General features: G+C 38.0%; 1 protein-coding gene across 4 annotated transcripts in view; it reads right to left on the reverse strand.

Annotated features, from left to right (window-relative positions):
* Positions 1 to 1,793: 1,793 nt before the first annotated feature.
* The window catches only part of TTLL11 (tubulin tyrosine ligase like 11), a 52,572-nt gene continuing 33,254 nt past the window's right edge, over positions 1,794 to 21,111 (reverse strand). For all 4 annotated transcript variants that reach the window (XM_069771207.1, XM_069771206.1, XM_069771208.1 and 1 more), the window contains 3 exons: positions 10,465 to 10,722; positions 7,919 to 8,025; positions 1,794 to 4,329 (listed from right to left, as the gene is read on the reverse strand). In XM_069771207.1, coding sequence (XP_069627308.1) covers positions 4,040 to 4,329; positions 7,919 to 8,025; positions 10,465 to 10,722 — 655 coding nt within the window. In that variant the 3' untranslated portion in view covers positions 1,794 to 4,039. The remainder of the gene's footprint in view (positions 4,330 to 7,918; positions 8,026 to 10,464; positions 10,723 to 21,111) is intronic.

Raw genomic sequence — 21,111 nt, forward strand, 5'->3', positions numbered from 1 at the left:
CTGTGGCCCAGCCGGGCAGGGATCCCTGTGGAGATTCCCATGCGTGGGGATGCTCCAGGAAGCCCACAGGGGCTCCATCTACTAGGGCTAGACTTGGCCAAGTAGTAATTTATCACATATTTCTGCTCCGTGAAACCGAAAGGCAGCCCGCACGCTGGAAACTGCTGTGTCCGCGGCCGTGGGACTGGGAGGAGAGGGGCTGACAGGCGGGAGGGCTGGCACCCGTGCTACAAAGCCGCGGAGATCGATCCTCTGACAACGCACAGAGAAAAGCTGGAATTGACAGATCAACTCGGCAAAGGCTGATGCGTGGCAACGCCTTGCAGAGACAACGGAGGATAGATTCACTTTCAAAACGAAGGCACATGTCTTCCAGAAACGGCTGTACAGCCACATAGGAAGCTGAACTAAGGGATTCGGCCAAATTGACCACATCAGTTTATTAGGCAAGCTGAGAAGCAAAACTGTGGAATTAGGAGGAAAGACAGCAAAGCATGATGGAGAAGAAAACAAATTAGAGGGAACAGGGTAATATTTAGAAGCAGATTATCACTGCCCGTCAGCCAGCCATCAGAATAAGGTCAGACACAGTGCTGGCTAGGAACAAGGAGCTGGGACGATGACTGTGGAAGTCATTCACGCCACAGCAAGCAAGTGCAGAGTTGAGGCACCATCCAGGCAGCCCCCGCGGGCAACTGCTCCTCCTGCGGCAGCTCATCCTACAACCCCAGCGTAGCCCTCAAGGGCTCCCGCATCCAGCGGCGCAGGAGCAATGCCCTTCTCAACCCCCAAAATCACCACAGGAAAAGTGACTAGAAGCATGCGGCAAGTGAAGTGATCCGCTTGGTGTATGTTAAATGTTCCCAAAACACACGGCTGTAACGGGGCGAGACGGGCATTTGGGCAGAGGGCAACGAAGCATCAAAGAGCCCAGTCCAGATTAGGCAGAAGACAGATTTCAGGTGATTTAGCCTACAACAGCCTTATGCAGAGAAAGAACTCAAAATCAAACAAGGAGTCACCGAATGAGTTTGGGCACGTTTGGGCTAGATACAAGCCTGCCAGGAAGGGGGATGTCTGGACTGAAATTCTGGACTCACTGGCCTCAAATCTTCCTTAGGTGTTGAAGTGTTTTTAATCCGATTTATACCCAGTGAGGAATATCAGACCCAGTGTGTCTGGTAACGAGAAAGACTTCACTGGTATGTAATGTTCATATCCTCTCTGTCATAAATGGAATAGTGAGTGCTGTGTTATTCTCTGGAAAGAATATATAGAAAAGTATTATTAAAAAACCAACGCCTACTACCTTTCATGTATTGTTTCTTTTGCTAGAAAGGTACCTCAGGATTAACAGATTATCAGTACATTAGCATTCATGGTTCTGAATAAAGTGTCTCTGGTCATTTTTTTGTGTGTGCACGGGCTGGTAACTTAAAGGCTATGTGAAATTGCTTTGGATGTTAAATAATATGCAGAGGAAATTGCATTAGATGGCAGGGAAGAGAAATGTGACTTTGTCATTAAGTCTCTAACGTACACTCCTGTTTTATCCCCCTCCTCCCCCCGAGAATAATATGGCATTCAATTTTCCAATTATATAAATACATGAACACTGGATTACTAGAGGCAGATAATTGAATATTTTGACTATTCTACAAGGGACCCTTCATGTTTGAAGCGGGAGATAAACAGGGCATGCTGCATCGGCTTCTGTATGCACAGGCTATAAAAATCTGAATTAGATCCAGAGAATATAAAGATCTCTAAAACAGAGAGAGATCTTACCAGTGTTCATTATATACAATAGTTAATTTATTCCACTGATAGCAGGGTAACTTATACAATAGCAAAACCTGGATATTTTAGGCCATAGATTGTACCACTTTAAAGCTGTAAGGAAAAGCATTCGCAGTTGTAGCATTTCAAATCCGACTCTTCTGTAGCTCTGTCTTTACAGGACATCAATCACAAGATGAGAGAAACTGTAAGCTATTTTCTAGTAACACACTGCCAATCGCAAGACAAATGTCAGATGTCACAAAATGAGAAGTAACCATTTTTCAACTTGTGAATGTCTTCAAATATATTACAATGAAAGTATGAAAAAAAATGACCCTTTCAGCTTCATTTGTTCTGACAGATGCCAGACCTTGGAGTTTGGCATTTTATCTTCATACTGCAATAATCTTTATGAAACTTAAACAAGGCTGAGGGCAGCGGCATTAGTCTACAATTGTCCTCTTACGTACAATACATAAAATTTCAAACATTCTAACCGTTGAACTAGAAAAGATCATCTACTACTACTCTTATTGGTGTTACAGAAAAAGACAAAAAGAAGAAGGGATGCCCACATCCAATATTAACACATGCTAGGTATTAGTTTCTTGTGGGCTCAGATTGACTTCTGCATTGTATTGCCATGCTGCTGATTGCCACTTAGGAAAAATGCATGCTGCTTAAAACTAACATCAGAAAAGAAACTCTAAACTTTTCCTGAAGTGAGAACTCACTCGATACCATGCGTGCATTTTGTCCATGACTTTAAATGAGTGGAGTCCCTCTGCACTGACAATGTGCGTCCAAGGTCACGTTTCTGACACACCAGCCATTGGAACATTTTGACATGGAGCTCAGGTAATTTTCTCCAATCCAAAGCTAAATGCCCAGACCCTGTCCCATCTTACAGCTTTGCAATTTTTGACAGTATGAAGAACACTAGAACATCAGCAGACTCATTAACATTACAGAATAGAACAAACGAGGAAAAATCAAACTTGGATGTAGACATACATTATTGTAATAAAATATCAGACCAAAAAGAATTTGACTGAACAGCCCTGAAGTTCCAAGTTATTCCTGTCCTTTCAGCCAGTCTCATGTTCTGCTTAGCCACCCCCCAGGAAGAGTGTGATTATGGAAGTCATCGTTCATTTCTTGAAAAATAAAACTATACTCTGTACAACTCCAGTGGTATAGCCCAGCATTCTTGACAAAATATCCTGTTAAATAATATAGATCTAATTTGTACAGAGTTATACTGTTATTTAAGGGAAAAAAATGAAGAATGTGTGCAAAGACAAAAATCTGCTCTAGGTGTTACTGCAGGTCCAAATAGGGTAACAAACATGCAAAAGGCAAAAAATAAGCAAACCTAGAAGTTAGCCTAAAGTCAGTGACAGGATTGGTTTCACTGGAATCTAAATGAACTCTTAGGCCTTTACAGTGTAAAGCTTTTTGCAGAAGCGGTGCTTAGTACCTGAAGACAAAACCATCACTTGATTCACCAAATTTGACTTAATGAAGTAAATTTTTTCTGTGAATAAGTGTGAGCTTATTGGTTCTGTGGAAGCAAAAGGATAAACATCTTTAGTTTTTCTTTAAAAAATTAACAGTACTTGTCATGGCAAAGACGTGTACAAAGCAGTAGAAGCCAAAATGTGATTTCAGTGTTTTAAGACTGACTTTAAAAAAATAAGTACATAGACAATGACCAAATCTGCATTGATTCCAACATACGCAGTCCAAGCCACCAAAAGGAGAGGGTCAAAACCTGAAGTCTGACCACAAATGTAATTCCAGGTTTCAGTTTTCCAAAGTCCACAACTGGTATTTGAGACTGCAGCTCCTTACTTGGTTTCCATGATACCTCCAGTGCATACAAAGCAACATAATTCCTTTGATATGAGTGTGCCTCTCGATCAGTGCAATTAATCCCACGATGCTGGTTATCATCCCACTGTATTTTGGTCCTTGTCTTCACACGTGGTTTTCTATATGCTTGGGATGAAAGCACAGTTTGTCACGTGAGGTGTACTGTAGGTCCAACAGAGAGGTAAATTAATAGCCATTGCCAGGATCATTATTTGAGAATGGGCTCTTGCAGTAGACTTTTTGAAGAGTGTAAATAAAAAAAAGCTGAAATAAATAATTGTGACTATCAGATGAAGGAATTCAAGAGTCTTGTCTCTCCTCCTGCAGTACATGCATGTACCTGGGAATTAATTCTCAGTTCTGTCCTGGTGAATTAGCACCATTAACAGTGATGACTTCTATAATCTGCAAATTTACTAGCTGCGGCCGTGCGATTCAGGAGGGGTGTATATGCAGCTGGTGTAAGGTGAAGTCCATCTGCCTGACAAGGAACTACTGCACTTCGGCGGTCCACAATTGCACGGCCACAAACCAAGCGCTTTTCATCCAGGGCAGCCAGATGATACTCACAAAAATGAATTAGCGATGCCACTTGCTCATGAAGTGGGAGGGACTTGTATTTTTTCTGAGCCAGACAGAAGAAAGCTTCGACAAAGGCTTGCAAACACATTCCTGCAAGGAAAAGGTGTTTATAGGAGATTCATAGCACAGTGTTCTCTAGCAAACTACATTCTTTAAGCATAATACTATCTCTTGCTTCTTTTGGCAGCAAGGCCAAATGTATATGTGCTGGGTATGGACACATACAATTGTGTTAGTTAACATCTTTTAATTTAAACAGCAGCCATCTAGAATCCTCACCAAGAAAAGAAACCGTCTGTCCTTCAAAGACCAAAAGACAACGTTTTATTTGTATGTAACACACACGCTCATTTAGTATTTCAGTACAGGGCATACCCAGGCTGGGTTACAGACGGGTGATACTCTCTGTCACTGAGGCTATTTCTGGTTTTGCAGACATCAGCCCGACCAGCACCCTGGCATCCAGAGGCAAACTGGTACAGCAACAACCAATTTTAAGATATTGTACAATTAAATTGATGTGATATCAGCCTTGACTTCTTCTGCCTCAAATATTAAATTGAAACCAAATCAGACACAGAGTAACATATTGAGCTTCAAGGAAGACAATCTACCCGGAGAAAAAAAAAAGTTTATATCGGCAACTGGATTGGGTCATTGAAACCTTGTATTTTTAGAGATGGATCTAAAAAGTTCAAATGTACAACTACTGAAACAGTATGTAATTTCACTCTGCAGCACTATAAAGATAACCCCATTACCAAGTACCACCTTATCACAGAAGTGAGTTTATTCGAAGCGTTACTTTCCTTCTGCAAAGACTGTACTAGGTATGAATCCTTAGCCTTAGAGGCCATTTTTTTCAGCCACACCCAGTAACTCTACAATAGTAGTTTTGTTTCAATTGAATTAAAAACAGTTGAAGTGTGTACGAAGGGAAAGTAGTGTAGTGCCAAAAAATTTCTCTGCTATAATAAAACTCTCTGCTCTGCCCCTTCACAAACAAAAGTCCCCTGCAGAAGCCACATGCTGCAGTACAGACTCTTCAGGTGTTGCTCAATCACATCTTACTAATAACACATTACCACAGCCAATGGAAAGAGGGGCTGCATATTAACACTAATTATTGTATTTAAAACCTTGAAGTAATACCTACTTTAATTCTTAATTAAGAAGCCAGACCACAACTGGTTTTGCAGAATGCCAGCAACAAGGAACAGTTATAGCTGCTTTGTGCTTTAACTGGCTTCCCAGTTTGAACATACACTTAAGAAGATTATTTTAGGATGTGATATTGAAAAGTTTGGGTTTTTTAACTTACTGTTGGCTTATTTATGCTGCAGGAAAGGCACCTTTTCAAAATATTACAATTACCTTCTGAAGTATAATTTCTCTCAACTAAGGCTGCAGCTGGGGTTGCTTACGATCTTGCCTGTAAAATAGCTTGCAAAGGAATTGGTGAGTTATCTGAAAGCAGCAGCTGCCAGCTCAGTAAATTATTTTATCAGTCACGGTGAGCTGCAGACAGGGAAAGCACCTTTGGTAGCATACACACTTTCTCCCCCATAAGTGACACTCATGTGAAGCATTTAATAAAAAAGTTAGAAGCTGCTGTTTTATGACAACAGCAATAGTTACTGTATTGATTACAGCTGGAAGTGGGCCAAACGCAAAGCCAACAGAAATGGTTGGGTATTTTGTGTTGTAACACCTGGAAAACATCTGGTTCATTGAGACTGTCAACAAATAAATCTCTTCATTTCTGAAAGCCTGAATATTCACTTGCATTTCTATCATTTTTGCTAGTGAAATTCTATCAGCTAACCACATAAATGACTTATACCCACACTGAAATGCTAAATGCAAATGCTCAAATTTTACATACCTGTGAAACTAAGGTGACCCTAACCTACCTAAACTAGTACAGGAGTTCACGCATAATAAATCATACTATCTCCTCTGCACTATACTTTCCTTTTCTCCCTTCTAATCTTAGATCTGGACTTATTCTTTTCATCAGCCATGTGAACAGTCTATTTTACTTATTCTCCTTTTCCCTTATCTGTCTTCATATTATTCTCCTTTTCCCTTATCTGACTTCATATACACAGACTCTACAGGTTATTATAGGATACCTATGTTCAAGCAAGACAAAATAATACTTATCTATTTCATACAAATATAAGCTTCATTAACATTTCTGAACCATGTTCAAATACTCAAAAAAAGGTTATATATAAATAATTTTACTGCTGTCACACCTGACCATGGCCTTTTATGTGTGTCACTAATTCTTGATGTTTATGCAGGAGGGAACTACAGACGTATTTTAGGGAGGTGGGATAATAAATACAAAAGTCAGTCTCAACTTGGAGACTTTTGTGTCTTCTGCTATTTTAGCATTCAAAAAAAAAAGATGCAGGAGTATATGCATTGATGTCCATGTTCAGCTTCTTACATAAAAATATATTTTGAACCGATTTCTGGGAAGATGCCAGCTTGCAGCTCTGTGACCAGCATGCTAGTTTATGCCAGCAGCATCAATGTGGATTTCTTTATCCCACACTGATTTAAATGGAACCTTGACAATCCTCTTTGATGGCCACAAGAAGCAGTGGCATAAAACCTTCCAGAATGCTCCAACTGCTGTTTCCCTGCTATAAGTGGCTCAAAAAATGTCATCAGGAACATTTAATGTTTTTTTGTTGGTTTTTTTTTTTGAGATAGGAGTATTAACACAATTGAAATGATTCAACACTTTACAAAAGCGATATGGAAAAGTTGCCAAATTTATGGACTCAACTTCATATAGAAATGTAATAGCAATTCTAGAAATTAAGCTATATATTAAATGTAATATAACAAGAAAATAATCCCTGTACTCTGCTATTTGATAGATTACTGTCTCAGATCTAAAAATGTGACTAAAGCAGATGGGGAGGTAATTCACTACTGAAGGCTATGTTGGCTGTTTGACCCAGCTCCTGCATGAACAATTTACAGCAAGGGGTGCTTGTAGCAAAAACACACTGCTACTCATCCTTAATAAGAGCCTCTTTAATAGCTGAGCACTGTGCAAGTTTGTGCAGAAACCTATTGTCCTTCCCTCGCCCATCACAATGACAATGAAAATGAAAAAAGGGAGTGTACTGTTGGGCAGGTCACACACACACACACACTCCCTGGGAAAGGAAAAGTAACACTGGTAGTTTTGTTTGCCCCAAAGTAACCTTTTTGGGGAACACAAAACAAAAAGAGAAGTTAAGCATATTTATTTCTAGCTCCTGCATAGCTTTTGGTTTGGTTGGGTTTTGCTAGGCCATGTAAGCTACTCTAATATGGACATGCCTTCTTACACTGTAATTAAGTTGAAGGTTCCACTGGAAATGGTTTTAAATGCTTCTCTGCGAACAGCAACAAGTCTTACAAATGCAAAATTGCAAGCATAAAAAGGGGCTTGCAGAAGACTTTTTCCAATAAATAAATTGAAAACTAAGAGTGATCTGTTCTGTAGATAAAGGGAAACTGCACAGAACTAAACAGAAGAATTTGTTGTACACGTACATGCCCCAGATGCCTTGGTCCCATTTTTTTAATGGAATGTTTGAAGTGTGCTTGAGCTACCAAAATTGCAAAAAAACCCCAGCTTCCATAGTCTGCAAACACAAAATAGTGTTACCCGATTCTTTGTGGTCGATTCCCGTGCTGTTCCACCTTCTTGTGATATCAATATATAAGATATCTACAGAAGCCATTGAAAAATTGCTGTTACTCAATTTGCAGTTTCTGTTAAAAACAGACAAAATAAAGAAGAAATTCTGATTATGTCCAAACTTCCAAGTTAGGAAAAATTCTGCAAGGGCAACTGAAAGAACACTGGGAGAAAAGTTTACCCATATCATATGTACACACTCACCGTAACGCGCTTAGTCTAATAAAACACATACAGCAGACAGCAAACAAACCAGCGTTCATTAGGTTTACATATCTGAAATGGTACAAGCCCTGAATTTTTCACATGCAGAGCATCTCCTGTATGTACCTAGTCCTGCTGCCAGTTCAGATCACGCAGGCACCACCTCTGCCAGAAATGGCCCTGGGCAGGAGGAACGGCCCACTTCCAGGTGTGCACCTAAAAAAAAAATCCAATTTGCACGTGGTGCAATCTCACGTCATTCTCTAGCCACAAAAAGGCAGCAGGTCATATTACAGATGAACTGGCTTATTTTGATTTTGCAACAAAGGGGGGGGGGGGAAACCCTGAGTATTTAAATTAAAAATATGACTTGACTGTTATACACAGCTTTCTCCCAGGCTATTGCCAGTACGCTTTCCAAGGCTGTAACAGAATGGAATTAATTGGTACATTGCAAAACCCAACACAAATCTGCACAGACTATCTACATGAGGCAGAGTTTACACAGAGAATACTTTCATTTGACTGACTGATCCTGTTTTAAAAGGGTTGGAGAAAAGCTTTCAGGCACAGAATTACTTCTTCATGCCTGAACACTGAACAGATTTACCCTGTGCGTTACTGAACACTGCATGGAAAACAGCAGCACCTCTGGATACATCTCCGGCATTTGGTGATAAGCACATGTAGGAGATCGACACTTGTGTGGTCTGAGCCTGCAGTGTAGTGTTGATCAATATATGAGAATTAGCCATCTGTCCAGTATTTCCAGATGTCTGGCAGCCTGGCTGGAACTAGTGGACATGCCAAAGAGCTGGCCAAAATTTTTAGCCAGAAAAGGAAAAAAAAACCCAACCCAAACCCCAAACACTGGATAATTTAAAAGAATCTTACTCTTTAGTAGCCTAAGCAGAGCTCCCTTAAAACAGAGCGTTAAGGTCTGGCCTAAATAGTCCTCCAAAAATCTTAGGCAGCATCCAAGCAAGGACTAGAGCCACTAGAGCTGGTGTTTCCCTTTTAGTTATTTTTTAGAACAAAGAAATTATTGAAGGGGAACAGATTTCGATTAGCTAAAATTTGAGTCAATAGTCTCTGCAGCCACTTGCCCACACATACATGCACACACATATACACAAAGTCACACTTGTGTACCATTTTATTCTTGAAAAGTGATACAGCACACATCTTAGAAACATGGCCTTATTTCTGAAATGAGTAGTAATGACAGCATTTCAGAAAAGGGCCATGCAGTTGGTATAGATCCTCTGGGAAAAAATAAACAAAATATTTGCCAATATTAAAAAGTTTAATTTAACATGCATTAGGAAACTGCAAACACTACTTCACTGAGATATGGCAATTTATTTTAATATTCTTAAAAGAAAATATTGGCATTTATTCTGTGTTAATCTGAAAAGCGTCGAATTAAGGCTGGACTAAACAATAGAAAATACAGAACTTGAAACAATCCTGTACTGGCCTGTGGATAGAGCAGATGCCTTCAGTCATTTTCTATATATCATAATTTGTATAAATCAAATTGTTTACATTCATTCCTGAATGCTAAATGCATCTGCACAGAAACAGGACCTGTATTTTAAGAGTACATCTGCTGCTGCTGCTTATTTCTTTTGTCATTGTCAATGAAAGACAGAAAATGAGATATTTGTACCATGACTAGAACAGATATATCCGTAAAAAACAATGAAAAAAACCCTCACGAATAAAAAGTACGTGAAAAAATAAATTGAGTTCCTTGCCATTGCAAGTTGCAATTTCACAATGCAAATCCTTGGTGCACAATGCATCAGCAACTGGCATTTGGAAATCCTTTCCTGTGGCCTGGGGCAGATGGCTGTGCCCCCAAAGCCAACAGAATCAGATCAAGTGAGCCCATTTCGGTTGTCACTTTCTCACAATGGTATTCTGATGATTTACTAGGAACGTGACATGTTGACTAAGACTGCAAATAGTATCTCCCAAAGTATTGCTGATCTGCTGTAGAATAAAGATGCAGGTTCCTATTAGACACAGTTTCATAGGTCAGGTATTTTGGGAGCTTGGAATGATAAAAATATATCTGTTTTATTAAAAAATATGCAATGGTTCAATAGAACTTATGGGGAAAAGTTTCTTTAGAAGGCATTACTAAACCTACAAGCAAAAAATGTACCACTGTTAGGGCCCGCTTTTATTCAACAAAACCTAAGATAAGCACAAGGACAACAGTACCACCCCACAGGATCACGAGTTTCTAAGTTCTCGACTATGGTTTAAGCAATTCCTAAAGAAACCTTCCCTTTACTAACCTTATAAATGTTCGGAAGCCTGTTGGCCCCAACTTTGTTGTCCCTTTTACACCAAGAAATCGGATAAACAGTGCAGCCACTCTGTCCACAAGTCGCAGGTAGTTGAACTGCTTCGCGTACTTGGGAAACACTTGCTTGAGACAAAGGGAGGGGAGACCAGCCTCTGGGCTTTTGGTGGTATCGTATTCCAGTCTGTCTGCCGGTCCCGCATCCAACAGCTCTTCGTTTGCTTCTGACACATGCTCCAAAGTCTGACACCTATAGCACATAAAATAATTGTATCTTATGTTAACCTTATTCTTAGAAGATACTGTCTTTCTGGACGTTTTTAAATTATAAAACATTATTTTATGAGATCTTTACAATAATGTAGAATCAAGAACAAATACTAAGGTTCTCAAAAACAGAAACCATGTTACAGGAATATTTAAAAGGATAACGAGCAGACCATTCTCTGATGCCAAAAATAACACCTATAAATACGACTGACAAACAGATGCTGCACCATTACCAGGTTAATTGTGGGAGCTACCATTAACTCGTAACTCCCCTTGAAATGACTGGGAGCTGGGCACAATCATACCATTTTTCTCTAAGTTTTGAAATTTTGTTTTATACTAAACCACTCCTTTATCAAAATCTTGGGTTTACCACCCTAAGAAGGTAAGAGTGGGTGCCTGGTCACCCTAACACTGCATGGTCGCCTGGACCCCGTGCCCTTCTTTTTATATGGCCCTTTGGCTATTGTGTCCTAGGAAGAGGTCAGCAATTTGCTATGCAGGTATTAAATTGCAACGACTTCTAGCTGTGTACCTTCTGGGCACTGCCCAAGCTGCAGAAACAGATGGAAAACATTACCAGTGTTCAGAAGTTCAGGGGGATGGCTATCAATGCAGCTATAAAATTATAAAAATGAGTATTTTTTTTAAAAGGCGAGTGATTTTTAGGACCCCACAATTTTGACAATTTAAGACATTACATTTTCCATAGAACTCTAGCATTTTCTGAAAATCATTTTCCCTTAAATTTATTTCATATAAAACATTCCAAAATTGAAACACTGACAATAAGTAGTTACGTCTGAAAATCTTGATCAAGGTATGCCTGCATGATTCCCATACAATGCTTCAAAAATATTAATAGTGCATTCATTGATAAAGACATCTTAGTTTAATAACAGAAAGCCTGGATGGACATCAAATTGCATTGCTCCTTTCTGCATCCCTGATCTGGAACAATATTTTTCTTTCATAACTTTTTTTTTTTTTTTTTTTTTTTTTAATTTTAGAGGGTTTTTTTTCCTTCCCTTCTTGCTTTTCCTTGTCGTAACCAGTAATGCTCCTTAGATCACTTAATAAAGCTGAGGTAACAACAGGTTCTCAACAAATTGGGCCCCACTGAGTTAATTTTTTCTAAAATGGCAGGTTTTTGGTTTTTTTAATCCACATAGTTAAACGTTAAAAGCTAAACATTTCAACCTTCCCCCCCCATAACACACAAATTATTTTTCTCGATGTAGATTCATTGTGAAGCTGTAGAATATCCATATTCCTTTCAAAAGGTCTTTACAACCTCACGAAAGGTAACAGGCTAACTTCTTCCACATAGACAAGGAAACAGCAGATAGCAACTGCACGTTGGTGTTATCAGCATTGAACAAATATAGGTATGCAGAAAAAAGATGACTTTCATGGAATTTCATGGACTATTTCACTGGAAATGCTTAGAGATTGTAATAATCTAATTATATTTAAACGTATTTTCCAATAATGATTAGAAGCTTTTACCTTCCCTGGTAAGTAAGGTACAAAAGTACAGTAAGATATATTTGCAAAGAAGAAATTCTAACAATACATTCAGAAGCAATACGGTTCACATAAATGCATACTTGCACTACTCAGAAGACAACTTCTGGGCAATCCCATTATTTTTTCTTCAACTCCTCTGTGCCTACTGTCAAAATACATTATTTCATCTTCATTGTCATTGCCAAATTCCCTAAATAAAGCTGATTGAGATAATAATGTTCCAAAATAAATGTTACATGTTTATTCAGCATGACATATTTTTAATTTTTTTTCTGCATTTGACATATCAAAAGAAAATTAAAGATTGCTATCCTCATAAGGTCAGAAAGTCTGATAGCTGTTAGTAATTATTTGACACCCACTAAGCATATGCAGGTTTTCATTTTCTTTCCAGCCACTTTTGTAAGTACCTATCATCAAGAGTAAGTGTAATTCACACTAGGTACTAAAAAAATTAGTGCTTTTACTACATTGATCTTTTGTGTTCCTGAGCAGATTTAGTGTCCTTCAGAAAGTTCTGTTCCAGCAGAAGATAACAATCAACAGAGTTGTTATTCACCCACAGCACTGCAAATGTTATTAAGTCAGATCTACAGTAAATCTGTACCTTCCGACTTTGACTGCAAAAGACAGCAGATTTCCTTAGCCCTTGTACAACCACCCTGTAGTCAGTCATCCATAAAAAATATCCCCATGGGATATTCAGCCTCTCTCTTCTACTTCTAAATTTCCCTGAAAGACATTAATCCATTGCCATGCTGTGTCCGCTTTCAGTAGAAAATACTTCAAATTAATACTTTTAACTTCTAGTGAGAGATATGATGAAAATAAATGTATGGCAACTGTAAGACAAAGGGCCCTTACAGGAAAAAAAAAAAAGAATCGCGAAAAAAAAAAAGAATCGCAAAAAAAAAAAGTTTTAATTAGTATGAACTAAATTGCAATATCTAATTTCTAAGAGACTTGTTTGGGGCCAAGTTTTCAACCCTGCTTGAATGTGGGCTCTGAACTCATTCACACCTCCAGATGTTACCTTCAAACAGCAGCAGCTCACCATCCACTGCAGCATCTGCCCAAACTATAACCACAGATGTGACTGCTCAGTGCAGAACCGGGACTGGAAACTTCTCCCTGCACCAAATGCCAGCTCCAAGTTTGTTTAGATGAACTTTGAACATTAGCAGAGGTTCCAACAGTTCTTTGTAAAAAGCATCCGCATTCAGCCTCTTTTGGTGTTTAAGTACTTGTAACTGCCAAGGCATTGCTGCTCGGATGGGACTGTCACGCTGCGATTCACAAAGCATCTGTTCTTCTAAGACAACTATTGTTACAAACTTCTAAAATAACAGTACTTCTTTTGTATCCACACTTATATTCATTGCTTTTGAGTATCTGTAAATGTGATCATTTTTTGAGATAAAAGACTCTAAAAAAAAAAATCTTTAAAAAATAAATAAAAATCTTAGGTAGTGCTTGGGTAATGTTCCTGTCTGCTGCAGACAGGAAAGTAGAAAAATAATGCTATTTTTGTCTTTAGTTAAGTAAAGCTTAAAGTAATAAATTATTAGCTTTGTTCTTTCTCATGTAAGATTGGATGGTGGTTCCACTGCCATGGAGTACCCTCTGGCTGCCAAAAGAGCGAGAGTATGTACAGCCAAGAAACAATAAGCATGCAGGCTTCTATTTTTAATCTTAAAAGGTCTGTTCATGAATTTAAAAATTCAAATACTCAGCCAGGTGAACTAGACCTTGACCAAATGTGAAACCTTGTACGCAGTGGGAGAGAGGTTGTGTTGTTTGTAACATAACTCTCGTTTTAGTGATGCCTGGAAGCCCCGACCCTTTCTCATTCTAAATTCTTGAGTGTTTTGGATTGTACATTATTCATCCATCATTAATGTTTTCAGTTAGGAAAATACAAAGCTTTACTTTAAAAGATGCAAGCAGAGCTGAGGAAATTTCATTAGATTTCATTTTTTACAGAAAATGCTGAAGAGACTGTTACAGGGAGCAGCTTCAGAGAGATTAATTACAGCCCCAGCACTCTTTGGTGCCTGTGCTGCCCAGCGTCAGGAGGGAGGCTGGAGTGGTGTCCATCCACTACACTACTGAGACAGGTTTGACTTGTAGAACAACGGCTCTCAGCGTAGTCGTCTTCTGCAAATCTGTTCTTCCTTCACAAATCCGTACCTCTTTCCTGCTGAAGGAACAGTCCCTGGAACTTCTGAGGAAATGCAGTAGTTTAAAAGAGGGTTTTTTCAGCCTTTTCATTTTTCAACCCCCATCCTCAAAGGAAATGTGAAATGGTCACGAGGAGAACACCCAAACCATAATCGTAAACAGATACCCTGGACACATTACTGCTGGGAGCCACAGAAGACTGTCTCTCTGACTGAGGGGGAAGGGACACAGTCAAATTATTAAATGGTACTATGTTTGGTTTGTATTAGGGTCATAGAAAATTGTGCTTGTAGAAAAAAAAACTCTATTATGGTCAACGAAAAACTATTGTTGAATGTAATGAAGCAGAGGCTCTAAACTACCATCTAGAATTTCCTTCTTCCCCGCCTTTCTTTGGAAAAAAGCCTACAGCTGCCTTTGAGGTCATGGATAAAAACTCAAAACCAGCTTTCCATTTCAAACTTTTACTGAAATAGCTCTTAAAACCATATTTCTTATTAGAAAAGTATTTTTTAAATAAAACCAGCTTTTTTTGTATGTTACTGCATGTCTCAGTCCTTTCCACTTACACATTGGGAAAGTCTATAAAATATTTAAATCAGAACAAGAAAACTTAATTCTAATCTTTATTGCCAAATATCGTACTTCCATTAAATAAAAAACAGAGAATATACTTCTTAATTTGCTTTTACAGGTTATTGCTTTTACAAGTTTAATGATTTGGTTTGATTCTTTAGCTTCCCCCTTCCCCCAAGATTTCCTGAAGTTTCCTTTTCTAATGCACTAGAGCTTAATTAATTTGATCATATAATTTGGATTAAAGCTATAGTTTTATTAAAAGTGAAAACTAAGACTTTCCAAAACAAACCTGCACAAGAGCTTGTCTGTATCTGCAAAACTGAGTTGATACATAGACTTGCCTATTCTTCACGCTCACCTTAACTGCAAGCATTTACACTGACTATATTTGGAGTATAATTCTCCACTGCTACCACAGACAACATTTCAATAAAAGTTTATTTTCTGTAGATCTATTCAACACACTTATATGCACCCAATCTCAATGTGGTCTCAACATGACTAATTAAGAAAAACTGCCTAGCTAGGTATATTACAGCCAGACTTGGTATCTATAAAAACAGAATTTTACTGTGATCTGCACATTTTTGCAAGGAAACAGTGCACAACATATTTTTTGCTCTAGCGCTAGATAAATTACACTCACTTGCAATGCACCGTTACATTTTCTTCTGTGTTTCTCTACCATCTGCCATCGCCACACCATAAGGGTGAGCGGATGACATAACTCCCCAAGGGTCATGCAATCAAAGACTGGTATAAGCACTGGCAGTACAGCTACAAAAAGCAGAAATACAGCTCAAAGTCCAGCAACAATGAAAAAGTATTTTCACCTCCATTTCTACCATTGATTTATCAGTCAATTGGAAAACACAGAAGTACACGTTTTTGTAATGTTACCTATCAGATTCAGTGTTACTAAAAACTCCTATGCATATTTATCATCCAGTTCTTTCTTACTCTAGAAAGTGACTTCCAAGAAATACCTTAAATGCTGTCTCATTCAGGACTTCACCTTGGGAGTCTGGGTGCAACACACAGGGTTCTCACACTTGGCCCTAGTCTCCCTGAAAACCTTGCAAAATGTCTGTGGACAAGTGCTGCAGTGGAGTTGCGGGGAAGGGATCAGAAACTCCAAAATGCTGAAACAAATCTCCAGAAAGAGAATCTTGCACAGGTTCCTTCCATTAGCTCATTTCTCAGGGGACTTCCAACAGGCAAGGGGAGGAGAAGAAAGCTGAGCCCCACACTTTAAAGCTGCTCCTTAGAATTAATTGTTTTGACTGACACAGCTGAGTCAGGCTAAATGAATGAAAGGTCAAATATAAGGTAATGCTTCTATTGCCATACAGAATAAAAGCAAAGCTTAATTTACATACTAATGTCTGACCTCAATACATTAATTTCTCTAATTCTGCAGCTCATGACAGATCTCTCTTTAGAAATGATCAACTGTGGAGAAAATATTAACTGCATCTTTAAAAAAGAATTTCAATTTTAATAAAGCTTACGGAAATGACATCTAAGACTACTTATCTTTTATACATGATTACTAATTTATTAATGTTTCCTCCATCTACATTTTATCCCTTTCATTCTGACCGGCCTTAATCTTTATGCAAATACAAGTTGCTAAGGGACAAACAAATTTGCAACTACTAATTAAAGGCTTCAAAATTTGCAGCATTTTGTATACTTGTATATGAAATTTAGCTGTCAAGTTCAGAGTAAAATTGGGTAAGCATTGCAATATTAATATTTCTAAGAATGCTGACTTGATATTTTTAACATTTAGGGCATTGCTAGAAGTATAAATTAAGCAATTTTGGTATCAGCTGACAACTGCTTACCTAATAAAAGAAAATATTATGTTCTGGATTCTGAAGCTATAATTATTCCCTCAGCTGAGCCTCTATTCTCAAAGCAAAGACTATGTTAACATAGTTAAAAGTAGAGAATATTTTGCATGACAAATCTATCTATCCACCCATTTATGACCATAGTATATGGACCTCCCAAGAAACAGATACATGTTTGTTACTGGAATGTGTAGGTATGAAATACATTTGTGCGCTCATTCACAGAAATAAATCCATTAGGAAACAGTAAGTCAAAGCCAAAGCAGTGTCTCTGCATTATCAACCATTCATGAATTTTCTTTTATGAACTAATCCCATTACTTTTATTAACACACAGAGACTTCCAGCACTCACAGTATGGGATAGCAAGAAATTTCATAGTTTGACTGCACATTGTGTGAATAATCAGCATCTTTTGTTTTGTACCGGCCACTTGTGAGTTTCATTTGAAGAAACTGAATATTCATCTCCTCTTCACCCTCTGGCAAAGCAAAAAATGTCAATAGCACTCGCATTTCCTCCTTTCAAAATAATAATAAAGTTGCACAAAGATAAAAGTATTAAAAGAATATTAAACCCCACAGAGTAAGAGATTTTTGAAGTTTTGTTAGAAACATTATAAACATATAGTTTATTCAACACTTCAAGAATGCTTTGTGGCAGTCAAAGAAACCACAGTAAACAGTCCATATTTCAAAGAGCAGAATCAATCACATTAAAAATCAGGATTGATAATCACCATGTTGTTGGCAGACAACTAACTTCACATCATACAAAATACATTTTGAAAATGCAGCAGCTGTCCTGTCTCCTGGAAGCAGAAAGTGCTGAAAGCAGTTAGAATTTCCAGCTCTAAGAAAAAAGAATCCATATCACAGAGAAATAAAGCAGTTAAATCACCTCACTTAGATTTTAACCTTATTGTGAGCATGACCATGCCTAACTTTGCCTGCACCTTCAAGGCCTAACATTGCATTCATGCTGGAAGGATGAAAGAAATGGAGCACACTGAGTTTGTTTCTGAGAGTTGGCAAACACATTTTAGGTGAACCCAAGGACAAATTAAAAATGTACTCCATAGCCTTGCCATTTGCTTAACAAAAACAAAATAATTTATCAGATTCTTGAAAAAGTTAAATCAAAGCCCCTGCAGTCTGTCATCAACAATCACAGCAACTCTAACGCACAGCATCTGCTAGTTGCAGGCTTTCCATTTTCTGTCCCATGAGTGTTATTTGTTTACCATGTATCATACTCTAAGCTCCACAGACATCAGTCCCCTTTCTGAGAAGGATGGTTCACTGCCTCTTCAGATTGGATGGATTTATTATAAAAATAAACACTTCTCATTAAAGATTAAATAGCTTTTGAAAGAAAACAGAACACTCTGAAAGTTTGCCGCCTTAACACATTGTTAATGAGCGTTTCCAAGATGTAGAAACTTAGTGTGGATCCTGACTTGCTCCACACCAAGGACACAAAGTGATGGATGAGAATATTACTGACGTTTTCATATCATATGCAGGGAAGACTAGAGCCTCCACTTCAAACTCAAAACCTAAGACAAGCTGATGAGCTGTCCTACACATTTTGTCTAGGAAGAAATGCAGTTTGTATTAGGAAACATGTCTGCTAGCCACACAAGAAATGATGCACTTACTGGAGTTACCAACGAGTATTCAAGGATTAACACTTCCCTTTCAAAGGAGTTGTACAGAGCCTTTCTTGTCTGAATTGTGCATTGATCAGAGGAATTCCTGAAACAGGAGATGGTACAGAGGCACACTGTGCTCAACCTTCCAGTTTTAGCCTACACAAATGTGGTCATTTCTGTTCACTCCTAGATGATACCATTCAAGATGCTGTTGTCTACTTTTATATGGAGAATGCTACAGAAATAATAGCTTCTGATATTCCATAATACAAATAAACTTTCAGATTCTATTAAAAAAAACCCAAACAAACCACAATATGGGCAACAGCTAACACCACTGCAGTCATCCACAAAATACCAGAGCATAGAGAACAAGAGAGATCTACATCCTTCCCTTGAAAACACAGCCGTGGAAGCATTTCAGAAGATGACCCAGCCAGAGAAACCACTGGTTCAGAGACACCTGAGAAGCCCAAAAGTCAAGTCGCTCAGTTATTTGAAGAATTCTCCATAGTTTGGAATGGATCTTATCTGCCCTGATTCATGAGTGAGGATTTGTCCCACTATGCTTTGAAAATTTTTTTCTCCTAGACAGTTTAGGTGCTTGTGATCTTAGTATCTTCCACATCAGAAAGGGCTTAATTTTAGAGTGTTTTAAAAAAAAAAAACATGTATGAAAAGAGGTGTTTAGGTTTTCAACAAGCCTATTACACAAATCAGAAGTCAGAAAGGCTATGTTAATTCCCTTGTATTTTAAACTAAAGCTCAATCCAATAAACCATTTCAAACCTGATATCAAACACTGCAAGTGTTCACCAGTGATACTGTGATTAAATCCAGTTTTGTTAAACTCCTACCTTACTAGGTGATTACAGGAATCAGTACAGCAGCACACGAGAGAGAGACAAGACATCCTTTAGAGATACAAAGCAGATACTGCACACCTGGGATAAACATCCAACTGGATGTAATAGTTGCACTTGAGCTCTGTTTTTATTTCTATAGCACTCCCTAATACATAGTTTAAATCATTAAAGTGAAGAAATGCATTTGAGGAGTCTCAGGTGCAATGTGCTGAAAAAAATAGTTATTTCCTAATTATTAATTGAGATTCTTTATTTCCAACTTTCTCTTTTTAAGAATAATGGTAATATCAGTCTGCGTCAGCTGAAGATTTATTACTTTTAATGTAACAGAAGCAGTGAATGCTTATGCTATTACCTGTCATCTATTTGAGTGCTGCAGAAAATATGGCATTACTATAATGAAATAATGGATAAGCAATGCAAAACCTGCATCAGAAGACTTTGTTCCACTGTAGCAAAAAATTATTATAGAACAAAGATCATTAAATATGGTCCCCAATACTTTATTTTTTTGTGGAGGTAGCTTTTATTATTCCTAGTAGATTTATTTGTGTTCACTATTTGCTTTTAAGGTACTTATGAGCCTCATTATTTCTCCAGAGTTTCCTTTGTTTCCTTTAGAAAAGCGTGCCTTAAAAATAGTAATACAGGATACTGCAAAGGCAAACCAGTTGTAAAGTCTGATAATGTATTGAAACCAACATTAAATTAGACCACCAAGTGTCTTACAGTAGAACAGAAAAAACCTAAGCCCCATGATATTTTTTCCCATGTGGAAATTATTCTTAGAAAGCAGTCATGATTATGCTAGGGTAGAAAAGGAGCTTTACCCTGTCATCCAACGGAGTAGAAAGCAGCAGTGCAATTGCATTTTACCAGCAGTAATCCTCCTATTAAAGCAGGTGAATTATACATACACAAATAACACTACTGATGATTACACTGCTGTTAAGTCATGTGGCTTTATACTTTCATTTTGTGGCAACTGGGTGCTAGGCAGTTTTATTGCTTTCTAATTTTTTCAGAGACTAGAGACCAATTATTACTTAAAAATAAGCCAATCATCTCTCCTGCTAAAAGATGACTAGCAGCAGAAGTTAAATTATAGAGAACATCACTGCCCCCAATACATTAATTTCTGTCACTCTGTCACTGTAAAAATTTACAGCAGATATAATCTCTTTGAAGGGGGATCAAGTCATAGAAAATACAAGCCTAGTTTTAAACAGAATTTTAATTTTAATGAAAGCTTCAGGGAATGATGTTTATGCTGCTTATCTTTCATACCTGGTGATTAAGTTAATTTATACTTAATGGAAGAGGATATTTCTAATCCCCAGACAGGCTCAACATCTGTCTGTGACTATGTTTTTGGAAGCCTTAAGCTGCTTGTGATTGATGTAATAAAACCAGGATCCTGCAGAATTGACACCTGAAGGATATCTGTAAGAGGGAAAATGTTATTTTTCTGCTCAATGCCTGTGCTTAAGTCAAGCCAAAATCCCAAGCACTTAATTTTGCTGTCCCTTAAAAACCTGCTTTGCACTCCCTTGCCATTATTATGTGAGTATAAACAGGGGAATAAGAAAACAGTTCTCAGATATGGTTATGATCTAATATTCATACTCATTATGTGCACTATCTGAGAACACGGAACTTTCTGATGGCCTGAAGCTGATGAGAATAATAAAGCTCCTGAA

The sequence above is a fragment of the Haliaeetus albicilla genome, chromosome 26 (genome assembly GCF_947461875.1).
Source record: "Haliaeetus albicilla chromosome 26, bHalAlb1.1, whole genome shotgun sequence".
Lineage (NCBI taxonomy): Eukaryota > Metazoa > Chordata > Aves > Accipitriformes > Accipitridae > Haliaeetus > Haliaeetus albicilla.